General features: G+C 40.4%; 1 protein-coding gene across 2 annotated transcripts in view; it reads left to right on the forward strand.

Annotated features, from left to right (window-relative positions):
• The window catches only part of AUNIP (aurora kinase A and ninein interacting protein), a 44,978-nt gene that overhangs the window by 9,975 nt on the left and 17,328 nt on the right, over positions 1 to 17,675 (forward strand). For both annotated transcript variants that reach the window (XM_082434217.1, XM_082434218.1), the window contains one exon: positions 1,177 to 1,271. In XM_082434217.1, the coding sequence (XP_082290343.1) occupies positions 1,177 to 1,271 (95 nt within the window). The remainder of the gene's footprint in view (positions 1 to 1,176; positions 1,272 to 17,675) is intronic.

Genomic DNA, 17,675 nt, shown 5'->3' on the forward strand with positions numbered 1-17,675 from the left:
GTTCACTGTGTTGGAGGAGGTTTTCAGGGGGAGGCTGGGGGTGGGCATAGGGAGGAGGGGACAGATCTTGTCTTAGCTTTGCCTGGGGGTGGGGTTGGGGTCTTATTCACTATATATGTGAACTTTTTTTTTTTGGTAGGAAAGGTGGGGCAGTTTTATTACTAAATAAGTTTTAGAAGTTAAAAGAATGTGTTTAAAAATATATAATTTGACAAAGATTTCACTTTTTGGTTTTTCAATCAAGGAGGATCTTATATGTTAACTTTTATGATATTGTTATATGTTAATGTTTACAGTATTGCCTTTTCCACAGTACATAAGCAATATATGGTAATATATGTACAGTGAAGGAAAATTAGGAAGTACAGGTAAGAAAAGCAAAAAAACCCTAAATGAATAAGAAATACCACTCCACTGCTAAAATATCCTGTTATACATATAGTACATCTATGGAGATTGTGGTTATGGTTGCCAGCATTTTTGCATTTCTGAGGGGCTCTCAGAATTTACAAAGTACTTTCACAAACCTTATTTGATCCTCTTTAAAATCCAAGGCCACACAGTAAGCGAGAAAAGCAATACTGAAAGCTAATTCTTGACTGCAAATTTTTAGTTTTCATTCTACTTGACGTTTTCTAAATCCTCTCCCATGAGGTTTCATAGTTGTACTTAGCTTTTTGTTTCTTGTTTTGAATTACAAAAGTAATCCATTTAAGGTACCGTTGAGGACCCTAGCTTTTTGCAGTTGGCGGACCAGAGCCTCCTCTCCTCTTCCTTTTGAGATGTTCGTGAGGATTCAGCGATAAGACAAGGAAAAACCCTGAGCCCTGATAGTTATCAGTAAGAAAGTCCAACTAACTCAGCAAAAAGAAAATGTGCATTCCTTGTGCAGTGTCACGAACGCGTTCACACAGCACAGTTCTGGAATACAACTTTTCAATGAGAAAACCAGCAAGAACGTGGCCTTGGTAACATTAAGCAGTCACGCTGGCAGGGTTTAGGGAAGGGGCGGGGCTTGGGCCGGGGCGGAGCTTTCGCTGGGGGCGGTGCCTGAGCGGGGGCGGCCGCGGCGTAGCTCCGCTCCCGGCGTTGGCGCGAGATTCGAACGTCGGCGGAGTCAGTTATGGCGGTTCTTTGAGGCGGTCGGACTCCCACTCCGTTACCCCGTTGTCTTAGTCTCCTCAGCGGCCATGAGGCGCAGAGGCTCGGAGGAGGAGGAGGCCTGCGGCGTGTGGCTGGACGCGGCGGCGCTGAAGAGGAGGAAAGCGCAGGTAGGGCGTTGAGGCGAGAGAGGGTGTTGGGGGAGGTGTTAGAGGCCCGGAGGCGTGAGAAGGGAGGAGTTTGGGGGGACCGGGATGTGATGTGGAGATGGAGTCGGGGACCGAGAACGAATAGCTTTGGCGGTTCAGGGGAGAGAGGGGCTGGAGTCTGAAGAAGGTTGAAAAATGGGGTTTGGGAAGGGTGGAGAGAAAATGGGGGCGGAAGGCAGGCAGGCAGGCTGGCGGGGGCGGTGGGGTGGGGTGTGTGTGGAGAGACTGGGGCAGCGAGGTTTCGAGGTGAGGGAAGAGGGTGGAGAGAAAATTTGCTCCGAGGAGCGTAATGCAGCAGACCCCTTAACTCGGAGTCCCTTCAAGACGGTAGCAGAGGCTGAAATACGGAGGGGTGGGTGCATATGCAAACTTCGGAAGTTCTCGCCCGGAGGTCCGTTTCTTCCCTACTTGTCAGGTTGCCCGCCATCTACCTGCCCAGAACATGTTACTTTAGGGGAAAAAATAGAAGAGACGGGGAGGGGAGCTGGCCTAATATTTATTAAGCATCCGCTGGGTGCCACATACTGTATTAAGTATTTAATGTGTGTTATATGTGTCATCACCCTTACGGAAATGAGGAAACTGAGGTGAGGTGATGAACCCGGGTTCACCCAACTAGGAGAACTGGAAATCCCACCCAGGTTTGGCACATATGCAAGATTTTCTATTAGTCATTACAAAGAAACAAAAGTATGGGATAATAATAGTTAATGTTTATTGAGCATTTTAAGCTGGACACTGTGCTGAGAATTTGTTATTTGGTGCAATTCTATGTAGTAGTAATATAATGATACCCATTTTACACATGAAAAACAGGCTCAAAGCAGACACTAACAGCAGAGTTCTAGCTCTTAAGTTGCTTACAGTCATGTAGGGAAGAAAAGATGTACAGATAATAGCAATATGTAATTTATTGACTACTTTCTATGTGTCAGGCACTTTGCTGGGACGTTACATGCCTTATCAGTGGCAGGTACTCCAAATTCAATGAAGTAGGTACTGTCATTATCTCTGTTTTATATTTCTCATATATATTTGGTCTTTGTCTTTGGTTCTTGGCTCACAGCTCCTAAAACCCTTGGAATTTCCTGTGTTATGAGTGATAATGGTGTCTTTTATATTTAATGAGGTGACTTTTGGAAAGCCCTTAGGTAACCTAAGGATGGGCTGGTTGCCAGGAGAGCCATCCTTGTGATTAGAGGATTGGAACTTTCACTCCCTCCATTCCCCTACCTCTAAGGGGAGAAGGGCTGGAGATTGAATTCAGTTGCCAATGACCATTGCTTAAATCAATCATGTCTATGTAATAAAGCCTCCATTAAAAACCCAAATGGACAGGGTTCAGAGAGTTTCCAGGTTGGTGAACATGTGGAGGTTCAGGGAGAGGGGCACGCCTGGAGAGGGCATGGAAGCTCCATACCCCTTCCCACATACCCTGCCCTATGCGTCTCTTCTATCTGGTTGTTCCTGAGTTATATCCTTTTATAACAAACCGGTGATCTAGCAAGTAAAATGTTTCTGTGAATTCTGTGAGCCACTCTAGCAGTTGAACCCAAGGAGGGGGTTGTGGGGACCTCTGATCTATAGCCAGCTAGTCAGAAGTATAGTTAATAACTTGGACTTGGGATTGGCATCCTGAGTAGGAGGGGGTTGTTGGAACCCCTAATCTATAGCCAATTGGTCAGAAGCACAGGTAATAGATAGATAGATAGATAAATAAATATATTTATGTATTTCCCCCACAAATGAGATTATATCAGACAGTTTGTTCTGCTACTCACCTTTCACTAAATATATGATGGAGCACTTTCCATGTGAGACATACGGGTTTTAGTATGGGTTTTTAAAAAGACCATTTTGGGACATCCCTGGTGGTCCAGTGGCTAAGGCTCAGCACTCCCAATGCAGAGGGCCTGGGTTCGATCCCTGGTCAAAGAACTAGATCCCATGTGCTGCAACTAAGAGTTCACAGGTCGCAACTAAAGATCCCACATGCCGCAACTAAAAAAAAAAAAGATTATGCATGTCTCAAGTAGAAAACAGATCCCACATGCCACAACTAAAGATCCTGCATGCCACAACGAAGATCCCGCGTGCCGCAACTAAAACTCGGTGCAGCCAAATAGATAAATATTTTAAAAAGAAAGACCATCTTAATTTCCGTGATTTTCAAAGGTGGTGTTTTAACTTTGTTGCCTCTATATTAAAATATTGGAGAAAATTTTTTAACAAAGGTTTTCCTGTACATTAAAGAGGTAAAAAGATTTAGCATTTGATTTGTATATTTGCTGTCTCTTAAGTGTATTATATTTAAAATGTCATTATAACTTAGAAAATAATTTCTGTTTCTTCTTCATCTATGATGCAGTTTAGTTCTCTACCCTTGAGATATGTAGCAGAGAAGGAGAAGTGGACTTAACTAAGAGGGAGACAGAAATGCAAAGATATCAGAAATCTTGGCCGAGTCATCAGTGGTTTCTCCACCAGCCTTGGAGGAACACTGAATGCCACTCTGACATTCTGCAACTTTATTAACTTTCAGTCCATCAGCAAATGCTATGGACTGTGCCTTCAAATGTATTTAGAATGTCATCATTTCCTACTGTTTCTACTGCTGCCACCTGAGCCAGAGTGACCCTTTGCTCACTGTTAAGTTTAAAACCATCTAGTGGTTTCTTACCTTCTAGTAAAAACCAAAATCTTTTTAATGCTCATAAGACACCATCTGGTCTTGTGTGCCCTCTTATGCCTTTTAGACCTCATCTACTCTTCTCTCTGCCTCTGCTCCAACCATACTGGCCTTCTTGCTGTCTTTCAAGGCAAGTACGTCTGTGCTTGAGACTTTTATATACTTGTGCCTGAAGTGCAAAGGGATTAGAGAGCCACATTGCTCTGCTCCTTCATTTGTTCAAACATCAACTTAACTGAGTTTTTTCTTAACCATCCTTTCCCTTATCCTCTACTCTCCATACTTCTAACTACCTTAATCTTGCTTTGTTTTTGTCCATAGCACTTTTCACCATCAGACATATTATATGCTGCATATTTACTTTTTCATTTATTGTCTTTCTTCCCCTACTAGAATGAAAGTTCCATTAGGCAGTCCTTCAGAAACTTTCTGGCATGTAATAGGTACTCAGTAAACATTTATTGAATGAGCAAATGAGTGAATGAGTTAATCTATCTGGTGGGCTTGGCTTTCAGAAATGCAAATGGAATGGAGCAGTGGGTGGCAGCTGGAAGGACTTTGAAGGGAATGCTAGTGAAAGCTTGAAGAGCTTTTTAGGAACTGTTTCTAGAAGTCTGATGACCTTGGAGGAGGCTTTGGGTGAGGGTTTAAAGGAAAGTGAGAAAAATCTTGGAAAGTGGTTACGCATTGACAAAGTTTAGCAACACTGTTGGCTGTAGTAAAGTGGAAGGTAGAAAATGTACCTAATGAACTGGATGATGTAGCTAGGAGATTTCCAGGCAGAGTGTTAAAGGTGCTAGCTGGGTTTTTTTTTTTGGCTGGTTATAGCAGAAAGCTAGAGGAGAGAGAGACGCTGAAGGAAGGTCTGTTAAAAAGAAGCATAGCCTAGCTGGTTTTTGAAAATTCCCAGCCTCTCCAGGCAGCACACAGTGGGATTTATTTATTGATTTATTTATTTACTTATATTAAACTAAAAAAAATTGAAGTATAGTTGCTGTACAATATTATATAAGTTAAAGGTGTACAATATATTGATTCACAGTTTTTAAAGGTTATACTTCATTTATAGTTATAAAATACTGGCTATATTCCCTTTGTTGTACAATATATCCTTGTAGCTTATTTTATTTTATTTATTTTTTTAATAGATCTTTATTGGAGTATAATTGCTTCACAATACTGTGTTAGTTTCTGTTATACACCAAAGTGAATCAGCCATATGCATACATATGTCCCCATATCCCCTCCCTCTTGAGCCTCCCTCCCATCCTCCCTATCCCACCCATCTAGGTCATTGCAAAGCACAGAGTTGATCTTCCTGTGCTATGCTGCTGCTTCCCACTAGCTAACTATTTTACATTCAGTAGTGTATATATGTTGATGCTCCTCTCACTTTGCCCCAGCTTCCCCCTCCCACCCCATGTCCTCAGGTCCATTCTCTATGTCTGCATCTTTATTCCTGCCCTGCAACTAGGTTCATCAGTACCATTTTTTTCTTTTTTTTTGATTCCATATATATGTGTAAGAATACGGTATTTGTTTTTCTCTTTGACTTCACTCCGTATGACAGACTCTAGGTCCATCCACCTCACTACAAATAACTCAATTTCGTTTCTTTTTATGGCTGAGTAATATTTCATTATGTATATGTGCCACATCTTCTTTATCCATTCATCTGTCGATGGACACTTAGGTTGGTGCCATGTCCTGGCTGTTGTAAATAGCGCTGCAGTGAACATTGTGGTACAAGTCTCTCTTTTTAAAATTTATTTATTTATTTATTTATGGCTGCGTTCGGTCTTTGTTGCTGCGCGTGGGCTTTCTCTAGTTGTGGTGAGCGGGGGCTACTCTTTATTGCAGTGTGTGGGCTTCTCATTGTGGTGGCTTCTCTTTGTTGTGGAGCACGAGCTTTAGGCATGCAAGCTTCAGTAGCTGTGGCATGTGGGCTCAGTAGTTGTGGCTCGTGGGCTCTAGAGCACAGGCTCGGTAGTTGTGGCGCACTGGTTTAGTTGCTCCGCGACATGTGGGATCTTCCTGGACCAGGGCTCGAACCCATGTCCCCTGCATTGGCAGGCGGATTCTTAACCACTGCACCATCAGGGAAGCCCACTTGTCTCTTTTTGAATTATGGTTTTCTCAGGGTATATGCCCAGTAGTGGGATTGCTGAGTCATATGGTAGTTCTATTTTTAGTTTTTTAAGGAACCTCCATACTGTTTTCCATAGTGGTTATATCAATTTACATTCCCACCAAGAGTGCAGGAGGGTTCCCTTTTCACCACACCCTTTCCAGCATTTATTGTTTCTAGATTTTTTGATAATAGCCATCATGACTGGCGTGAGGTGATAACTCACTGTAGTTTTGATTTGCATTTCTCTAATAATTAATGATGTTGAGCATCTTTTCATGTGCCTCTAGGCCATCTATATGTCTTCCTTGGTGAAATATCTATTTAGGTCTTCGGCCCTTTTTTTTTTTTTTTTTTTAAAGATGTAGACTTATTTATTTATTTATTTGTGGTTATGTTGGGTCTTCGTTTCTGTGCGAGGGCTTTCTCTAGTTGCGGCAAGTGGGGGCCACTCTTCATCGCGGTGCGTGGGCCTCTCACTATCGCGGCCTCTCTTGTTGCGGAGCACAGGCTCCAGACGCGCAGACTCAGTAATTGTAGCTCAAGGGCCTAGTTGCTCCGTGGCATGTGGGATCTTCCCAGACCAGGGCTTGAACCCGTGTCCCCTGCATTGGCAGGCAGATTCTCAACCACTGCGCCAACAGGGAAGCCCCTTCGGCCCATTTTTTAATTGGATTGTTTTTTTTTTGATATTGAGCTCCATGAGCTGTTTGTATATTTTGGAAATTAATCCTTTGTCCATTGTTTCATCTGCAAATATTTTCTCCCATTCTGAGAGTTGTCTTTTTGTCTTGTTTATGGTTTCCTTTGCTGTGCAAAAGCTTTTAAGTTTGATTAAGTCCCATTTGTTTATTTTTGTTTTTATTTCCATTACTCTAGGAGGTGGGTCAAAAAAGATTTTGCTGTGGTTTATGTCAAAAAGTGTTTTTCCGATTGGTGTGAGGGACGCCATGGGAAGCTGCGGCCGTCTGGGTGTCGAGCGGGCGCGCTCACGCGGGGCCTGAGGGAGCCAAGACCCGGGAGGGTGTGGAAAAGGACTGCTGGCTCCGCCCTCAGTCCCTACCCTTTGTAGGCCGGCGTTTTCCCCTCTGAGAAACGCTCCTCCGCCCCGGCCTTCACCTGGAGTTTCTTCAGGCTCCAGGTTCCCCTGCCAACCACGAGGAGTTCAGGGAGGAAAAGCGGAGCATAGGCGCCTATAACCCACGCCTCCCACGCCTCTTCCAGCCCGAGATCGCCCAGGCAGGGATGGGCGACAAGATCTGGCTGCCCTTCCCGGTGGTCCTCTTGGCCTCTCTGCTGCTGCCTGGGGCGGTCGGCTTCACGCCCTCCTTAGACAGCGACTTCACGTTCACTCTTCCGGCCGGCCAGAAGGAGTGTTTCTACCAGCCCATGCCCCTGAAGGCCTCGCTGGAGATCGAGTACCAACCAGTACACGCTTCAATACTGGGAATTTCACAATACAGGCCTAATACACGTTCTCCTTAATCATTGGACGAGATGATGACACTTGGCCTTAATCACCCCCACCGCCCTCACTCAATTCCGGTTTTAGATGGAGCAGGATTAGATATTGATTTCCATCTTGCCTCTCCAAAAGGAAGAACCTTAGTTTTTGAACAAAGAAAATCAGATGGAGTTCACACTAGTTTGTCCTTTGATCCCAGATGGAAGTACAGATAACTGAAGACATGTCCTCTTTTTAATATAGGATAGAGACTGAAGGCGGTGACTACATGTTCTGCTTTGATAATACATTCAGCACCATTTCTGAGAAGGTTATTTTCTTTGAATTAATCCTGGATAATATGGGAGAACAGGAGCAAGAACAAGAGGACTGGAAGAAATACATTACTGGCACAGATATGCTGGATATGAAACTGGAAGACATTCTGGAGTCCATCAACAGTATCAAGTCCAGACTAAGCAAAAGTGGTCATATCCAAACTCTGCTTAGAGCATTTGAAGCTCGTGACCGAAACATACAAGAAAGCAACTTTGACAGAGTAAATTTCTGGTCTATGGTTAATTTAGTGGTAATGGTGGTAGTGTCAGCCATTCAAGTATATATGCTGAAGAGTCTATTTGAAGATAAGAGGAAAAGTAGAACTTAAAACTCCGAAGTAGAGTACTTAACATTCAAAAAAAGGGACAGAAAAATGCAATAAACTGTTACAGTCAAGACCATTAATAGTTGTTTGCAAAACGTTTTCAGGCATTACCATAAGTGTGAAATAAATATTAATTTTAATGTGAAAGGAAAGTCTTCACTTTCATCCGTGCAAGTAATCCTATTGTTCCAGTTGTACTTAAGTGTATAACAAGTATTTTGCAGGTATAAATGAATGAAGCCATATTAATAAACGGCAGTTTCCTACGTTTGAAAAAATTTTGCAAATGTCATAGGTGATTTAAATAAATGAACTTTGGGCCTAAATGTAACACTGAACTATGTTTTTAAAAGACTGTTACCCAGAAGTTTCTTTGTAAATGTGGCAATTACAAATTAACTGTAGAAGTTTTTCAATATATTAAGTTATAAATCATCTGAGAATTACCTAATCATGGATATCTTTAGAAGACAAAGACTCAACTTTTCTCTTTTTACATATGTATCTCCTAAATGTAAATAGAAGCATAGCTGTGAAAAAGAGATATGTGGGATTTTTATAATCAAATATATTTCATTTTAAAATATTAGCAAATAGTTTTATATACCTAGCTTACATTCCCAAAAGCTGACATTTTGAATAATTCTTAAAAATGCTAAGTCATACTTATTAAAATTAGGACAGATTTTCTCTTTGAAGAATAAAGATTGCTCTCAGTCTCTGTAAGGATACATTCTGTCTAATCCTTAACTAAAATACAGATTTTAAAATTAAATGTGAGGGAAAATCATTTTATTTTTATATTATCAACAGTGTTATATTAGTTTTAACGTGTTTACTGACTTGGATAATACATTAATACCAGCAGTTGTGAAGGAAATATTGCTAAAAGGATCTAGACCTAATGTAAGTAAATATCACTTTTGTGTTCTCAAAATCAGTAAGAAAAGAATAAACTCAATATAAAAGAATTTAGAGAATATCCTATCAAAATAAAGTTCACTTAAACTATAAATAAAGTATTTGGAATCTGATTGGCTCATCATAATGACTCAATCCTAATATAAATTATGAGATTAATTTCCAGTTAACTGGAAGAAACTGTGGGGTTTTTTTTTTATAATTGTTTTATTCTGTTTTGAATTATCACTTATTAAGTATTCAGGTACATTTTACAAAACATAAGCCCTACTGGGTATAAATATTTATTACAGTTTTTATTACAACTTTCATAAAGTGACCTTTCTGATCACTTTATTTATTGACATTCAAATAAGGATTGGAAACCCACAGACGTTTAAACACTCAATATGTGAATAACCCTATAGTCTCTGCCATCCTGTCTTACTCAAATACTAATAATTTAATGAATTAAATAGAATTTTTAGGTTATACCCATTTGTAATATTGTTTATGACATATACAAGTTAGAAACAATCAACTTATAAACTTGAGTATAGAACAACCTCTGTTGGTTAGTACTGCTGGAATTCTTAATAAGCAATAATGATATCCAGAGAGAATGCTTTCATCTATAATTTACACTCAAGAGTGGTACAAAAAGAGAGGTATTTCCCTCCTTCTTATATATTTCCCTCTATTCTTCTTCAGAAAAGAAGTTTAGATTTCCCAACTCTGAAGCTTTTTAAAAATGAGATAAGGTATGATGATTACCTTAATTGGTCAAGAAAATGCTCCTAAGTGTCTAGGAGTATCCCCTATAACACATGCAAGACAAGGGCCAATAAGATTTTTGCCTATGAAGAGCCCTCCCTTTTCCCCTTCTGATACACTCATAATAAGAAGCAAACTTAAAGTACTATAGCTAATAAAACAGTACAGATATAAACTACTGCATCTTTTCTATAAAACTGTGATTAAGAATTCTACCTCTTACGTATGGCTGGTTACTGTACTTACTGATTCTTTACCTAACAATAAATTTGTTACATCACCAAAAAAAAAAAAAAAAAAAAAAAAAGTGTTTTTCCTATGTTTTCCTCTAAGAGTTTTAGAGTGTCTGGTCTTACATTTAGGTCTTTAATCCATTCGGAGTTTATTTTTGTGTATGGTGTTAGATGGTGTTCTAATATCATTCTTTTACATGTAGCTGTCCAGTTTTCCCAGCACCACTTATTGAAGAGGCTGTCCTTTCTCCATTGTATGTTCTTGCCTCCTTTGTCATAAATTAAGTGACTATATGTGTGTGGGTTTATCTCTGGGCATTCTATCCTGTACCATTGATCTATATTTCTGTTTTTGTGCCAGTACCATACTGTCTTGATTACTGTAGCTTTGTGGTATAGTTTGAAGTCGGGGAGCCTGATTCCCCAACTCTGTTTTTCTTTCTCAAGATTGCTTTGGCTATTTGGGGTCTTTTATGTTTCCATACGAATTGTAAAATTTTTTGTTCTAATTCTGTGAAGAACGCCATTGGTAGTTTGATAGGGGTTGCATTGAATCTGTAGATTGCTTTGGGTAGCATAGTCATTTTCACAATATTGATTCTTCCAATCCAAGAACATGGTATATTTCTCCATCTGTTTACGTCATCTTTGATTTCTTTCATCAGTGTTTTATAGTTTTCTGAGTACAAGTCTTTTGCCTCCTGAGGCAGGTTTATTCCTAGGTATTTTATTCTTTTTGTTGTGATGGTAAATGGGATTGTTTCCTTAATTTCTCTTTCTGATTTTTCGTTGTTGGTGTATAGGAATGCTGGTGATTTCTGTGCATTAATTTTGTATCCTGCAGCCTTACCAATTCATTGATTAGTTCTAGTAGTTTTCTGGTGGCATATTTAGGATTTTCTATGTATACAGTGACGCAAACAGTGACAGTTTTACTTCTTCTTTTCCAATTTATATTCCTTTCATTTCTTTTTCTTCTCTGATTGCCGTGGCTAGGACTTCCAAAACTATGTTGAATAAGAATGGCAAGAGTGGACATCCTTGTCTTGTTCCTGATCTTAGTGGAGATGCTTTCAGTTTGTCACCATTGAGTATGATGCTAGCTGTGGGTTTGTCGTATATGGCCTTTATTATGTTGAGGTAGATTCCCTCTGTGCCCATTTTCTGGAGAGTTTTTATCATAAATGGGTGTTGAATTTTGTCAAAAGCTTTTTCTGCATCTATTGAGAGGATCATATGGTTTTTATTCAATTTGTTAATGTGGTGTATCACATTGATTGATTTGTGTATATTGAAGAATCCTTGCATACCTGGGATAAATCCCACTTGATCATTGTGTATGATCCTTTTAATGTGTTGTTGGATTTCTTTTGCTAGTATTTTGTTCAGGATTTTTGCATCTGTGTTCATCAGTGATATTGGTCTATAATTTTATTTTTTTATGATATCTTTTTCTGGTTTTGGTATCAGGGTGATGGTGGCGTCGTAGAATGATTTTGGGAGTGTTTCTCCCTCTGCAGTTTTTTGGAAGAGTTTGAGAAGGACTGGTGTTTACTTTTCTCTAAATGTTTGATAGAATTCTCCTGTGAAGCCATCTGGTCCTGGACTTTCGTTTGTTGGAAGATTTTTAATTACGGTTTCAATTTCATTACTTGTGATAGGTCTGTTTATATTTTCTAATTCTTTCTGGTTCAGTCTTGGAAAATTGTACCTTTCCAAGAATTTGTCCGTTTCTTCGTGGTTGTCCATTTTAGTGGCATATAGTTGTTTGTAGTAGTCTCTTATAATCCTTTGTATTTCTGCGGTGTCAGTTGTGATTTCTCCTTTTTCATTTCAAATTTTATTGATTTGCGTCCTCTCCCTTTTTTTCTTGATGAGTCTGGCTAAGGGTTTATCAATTTTGTTTACCTTCTCAAGGAACCAGCTTTTAGTTTTATTGATCTTTGCTATTGTTTTCTTTGTTTCTATTTCATTTATTTCTGCTCTGATTTTTATGATTTCTTTCCTTCTACTGACTTTGGGTGTTCTTTGTTCTTCTTTCTCTAGTTGTTTTAAGTGTAGGGTTAGATTGTTTATTTGAGGTATTTCTTGTTTCTTGAGGTGAGATTGAATTGCTATAAACTTCCCTCTTAGAACTGCTTTTGCTGCGTCCCATAGGTTTTGGGTCATCATGTTTTCGTTGTCATTTGTTTCTATGTATTTTTTAATTTCTTCTTTGATTTCTTCAGTGATCTCTTCGTTATTTAGTAGCGCATTGTTTAGCCTGCATGTATTTGTGTTTTTTACACTTTTTTTTCTGTAATTGATTTCCAATCTCATAGTGTTGTGGTCAGAAAAGATGCTTGATATGATTTCAATTTTCTTAAAATTTCCGAGGCTTGATTTGTGACCCAAGATGTGATCTATCCTGGAGAGTGTTCTGTGTGCACTTGAGAAGAAAGTGTATTCTGCCACTTTTGGGTGGAATGTTCTATAAATATCAATTAAATCTATCTGGTCCATTGTGTCATTTAAAGCTTGTGTTTCCTTATTTATTTTCTGTTTGGATGATCTGTCCATTGGTGTAAGTGGCGTGTTAAAGTCCCCTACTATTATTGTGTTACTGTCGATTTCTCCTTTTATGGTTGTTAGCATTTGCCTTATGTATTGAGGTGCTCCTATGTTGGGTCCATAAACATTTATAATTGTTATATCTTCTTCTTGGATTGATCCTTTGATCATTATGTAGTGTCCTTTTTTGTCTCTTGTAATAGTCTTTATTTTAGAGTCTATTTTATCGGATATGAGTATAGCTACTCCAGCTTTCTTTTGATTTCCATTTGCATGGAATATCTTTTTCCACCCCTTCACCTTCAGTCTGTATGTGTCCCTAGGTCTGAAGTGGGTCTCTTGTAGACAGCATATATATGGGTCTTGTTTTTGTATCCATTCAGCCAGTCTGTGTCTTTTGGTTGGGGCGTTTAATCCATTTACATTCAAGGTTATTATTGATATGTATGTTCCTATTACCGTTTTCTTAATTGTTTTGGGTTTTTGTGGGTCTTTTTCTTTGCTTCTGTTTCCCACCTAGAGAAGTTTCTTTAGCATTTATTGTAAAGCTGGTTTGGTGGTGCTGAATTCTCTTAGCTTTTGCTTGTCTGAAAAGCTTTTGACTTCTCCATCGAATCTGAATGAGATCCTTGCTGGGTAGAGTAATCTTGGTTGTAGGTTTTTCTCTTTCATCACTTTCAGTATATCCTGCCACTCCCTTCTGGCCTGCAGAGTTCCTGCTGAAAATTCAGCTGATAACCTTATGGGGATTCCTTTATATGTTATTTTTTTCCCCTTGCTGCTTTTAATATTTTTTCTTTGAATTTAATTTTTGTTAGTTTGATTAATATGTGTCTTGGTGTGTTTTTCCTCGGGTTTATCCTGTATGGGACTCTCTGTGCTTCCTGGACTTGGGTGACTATTTCCTTTCCCATTAGGGAAGTTTTTGACTATAATCTCTTCAAATATTTTCTCATACCCTTTCTTTTTCTCTTCTTCTTCTGGGACCCCTATGATTCAAATGTTGGTGCGTTTAGTGTTATCCCAGAGGTCTCTGAGATTGTCTTCAATTCTTTTCATTCTTTTTTCTTTATTCTGCTCCTCGGCAGTTATTTCCACCATTTTGTCTTCCAGCTCACTTATTCGTTCTTCTGCCTCAGTTATTCTGTTATTGATTCCTTCTAGTGTATTTTTCATTTCAGTTATTGTGTTGTTCATCTCTGTTTGTTCTTTAGTTCTTCTAGATCTTTGTTAAACATTTCTTGTATTTTCTCAATTCATGCCTCCATTCTATTTCCGAGATTCTGGATCATCTCTACTATCATTACTCTGCATTCTTTTTCAGGTAAATTGCCTATTTCCTCTTCATTTATTTGGTCTTATAGGTTTTTACCTTTCTTCTTCATCTGTGACTTTTTTTTTGCTGTCTCCTTTTTTTTTAATGAATGGGAATATGTTCTTACTGGTTGTTTGGCCTGAGGCTTCCAACACTGGAGTTTGTAGGCTGTTGGGTAGAGCTGGGTCTTGGTGCTGAGATGAGGACCTCTGTGAGACCTCACTCTGATGAATAATCCCTGGGGTCTGAGGTTCTCTGTTAGTCCAGTGGTTCCGACATGGAGTTCCCACTGCAGGAGCTTCGACCTGACCCCTGGCTCCTGGACCAAGATCCCGCAAACTGCGTGGGGTGGCAAAAAAAAAAAGAGAACAACAACAAAGTTAAAAATAAAATTAGACTCAGAAACTAACAGATATGTTAGAAAGAATATAAAAATAAAAATATAGATGAATCAACAACCGGAAGGTACAACAGTACCACAATAGTAAAAAAGAGGAGGAGGGAAAAGAGAAAAAAACAGACAAAAAAGAAAGCCAGGGAAAAGGCCTTGGCTGTGAGGAGTGAGGTTTGGGTGGTGGGCAGGGCCTATGCTTAGGACCCACAGGGCTGGCAAAGGCCCTGGGGGCTGTGGGGGGTTGGGGCTTAGGCTCAAGGAACAGAAGGGGCACAGGTGTTCCCCCCCACACCTGGTCTCAGAGGGTGGGGGACCTCACTTGGGAGCCCAGCAGGCTTCCTGGGCTCGAGTGGGTGAGGCAAACGGTCTCCTCTCCTCTCCTGCTCCTCCTGTCCTGGAGGGCTCCTCCTGTCTTGGAGGGCCCCTCCCGCCTGCCTCTCCTGTTCTCCCCTCGGCCTTCTTCCTATGCCCCCAGGACCCACGTGGCCTGGAGAGGGCTTTGGAGGGCAGGGGACCGGCCTGGGAGCTCAGCGGGCTCCTGGGCCCGAGTGGGCAGGGCAAACGCCCCTCTGCTCCTTTGTCGCTCCTCCCGGAGGGCCCCTCCTGCCTACCTCTCCTGGTCTCCCCAGCCTCAGGGGTGCCAGTCCTGTCTGGCCTCCACTTCTCCTCCCCCATCTGTCCCCCCACGTCCTACTGGTTTACTTGGGGGTTTCTCCTGTCTCATTGGGTGTCAGGGTTTCCCACCAATGGCCAGCAGCCACCCTAGTTGTGGGGAGACGCTAACTCGGTGTCTTCCCACACCTCCATCTTCACTCCACCTTCTGTAGTTTATTTTATATCTAATAGTTTGTACCTATTAAGCCCCTACCCCTGTATTACCCATCTTCCCCTGCCACTGGTAACCACTAGTTCTTTGAGTCTGTTTCTTTTTTGTTACATTCACTAGTTTGTTGTATTTTTTAGATTCCATATATAAGTGATATCATACAGTATTTGTCTTTCTCTGTCTGACTTGTTTCACTTAGCATAATGCCCTCCAAGTTGTTGCTGCAAATGGCAAAATTTCATTCTTTTTTATGGCTGAGTAGTATTCCACAGTATGTTTGTATGTATACATACATCGTACATACCATGTCTTCTTTATCCATTCATCTGTCAATGGAATGGTGGGCTTTTTTTTTTTTTTTTTGCAGGAAGTTTTAAAATTACTAGTTCAGTCTCTATCTATTCAGGTAGAGACTTGAAAAGATACTCAACATTTTTAGTCATTAGGGAAATGCAGATCAAAACCAGAATGAAATACCACTTCACACATACTAGGATGGCTGTAATCAAAAAGACTGATAATATCAAGTGTTGACAAGCATGTGGACAAATTGGAACTCTCATAAATTGCTGGTGCACATAAAATGGTGTAGGCAGTTTGGAAAATAGTTTGGCAGTTCCTCAAAATGTTAAACATAGTTACCATATGACCCAACAGTTTTACTCCTAGGTATATACCCAGCGGACATGAAAACATATGTCTACACAGAAACTTGTACATGAATGTTCACAGCAGCATTTCTCATAATAGCTAAAGAGTAGAAACAACCCAATTGTCCATTAATTGATGAATGGATAGATAAAATGATGTATCTATACAATGGAATATTATTTGTCAATAAAAGGGGAATGAAGTACCTATACATGCTAAAACATGGATGAACCTCCAAAACGTGCTCAGTGAAAGAAGCCAGTCACAAAAGACCAATATTGTATGATATATGAAAGGTCTAGAATTGGTAAATCCTTAAGAGACAGAAAGTAAGTCAGTGGTTTCTTGGGACTGGGGTAGGATGAGAATGGGGAATGACTGCTAATGGATACAGGGTTTCTTTTGGGGGTAATGAAAAATACTCTAAAATTAGATTGTGGTGATGTTTCCATAACTCTGTGAATATACTAAAAAACACTTAACTGTATACTTAAATGGGTGAATTTTATGGTAAGTGAATTATATCCCAATAAAGCTGTTAAAATAGAAAGGCTTTGTGGAAGGTGGCATTTGAGGCAGACCTTAAAGCAGGGGTTAGATACTGTTGGAAAGCAGTGGAGGTGAAGTAGGTATTCTAGGGACATTATGAATAGTGGCATAGTGGCAGGAAATATAAGAGATGTTTGTGAAACAGCGGGTGAAAGTTAGAGAGTCCCCAGGACCACCCTCACTTCTGACACCCAACTCCACGTTTGCAGGTATAGGTGTTACCAAATCATGTTTGTTTGCCCAGTGCACAGCAAGCCAAACACTGAGACACCAAGGTTTGCAGCAGAGAAAATGTTTATTCAGGAGGCAGCCAAGCTAGGAGACTGGGAGAACAAATCTCATGTCCACCTCCCCGAAGATAGGGTTTAGGGATATTTATGGGATAAAGAGGCAGGGTAGTTCGAGGTGTGGGGAAAGGTGATTGGAGGTAAGAGAAGTGAGGTAATCAGTGGTCTGTGCAGGTGTAGTCAAGCTTCATGGCTCTTCATAGGATGCGTGTTCAGAAAATTGTGGCATGTTCTGAGGGTGGAGTTTTTGGCCCTCTGGCATCAAAAGGTCATCCATTGGACACTCACACAGGCCCATTTGGATGGTCAGTGGTTTCAACTGGTCTGAACTGGGCAAGAACTAGCTCCAAGTACCTGAAAAACAACTTAAGCAACTGTTAGTGTAGTGATTCATATGTCAGAGGTGTTATCTGTAAGGAAGCTAGTGGGAATTTATGTCTATCTTTTTATCTATTTATCTATCTTGGCTACTGACTGTTAGGTATATGGGTTTTTAAAAAAAATTTTTAAAAGGGATTCCTCATTTTTTTTTTTAATTTATTTAATTTATTTATTTATTTTTGGCTGTGTTGGGTCTTCGTTTCTGTGCGAGGGCTTTCTCCAGTTGTGGCGAGTGGGGGCCACTCTTTATCGCGGTGCACGGGCCTCTTACTGTCATGGCCTCTCTTGTTGCGGAGCACAGGCTCCAGACGCGCAGGCTCAGTAGTTGTGGCTCATGGGCTTAGTTGCTCCGTGGCATGTGGGATATTCCCAGACCAGGGCTCGAACCCGTGTCCCCTGCATTGGCAGGCAGATTCCTAACCACTGAGCCACGAGGGAAGCCCTATATGGGTTTTTAAATCAACTAAAAGCAAGGGATTAAAAGCAGGAGAGGCAGGTTAGGTTTGGCAGGCCTAATCAGGTTAGCCCTCTCTTTCATGGGGGAGGAAAAATAATATTCCCTCTGCCCTCCTAGGTTCTT

This window comes from Balaenoptera physalus (assembly GCF_965194825.1).
Source record: "Balaenoptera physalus genome assembly, chromosome: 1".
Classification (NCBI taxonomy): domain Eukaryota; kingdom Metazoa; phylum Chordata; class Mammalia; order Artiodactyla; family Balaenopteridae; genus Balaenoptera; species Balaenoptera physalus.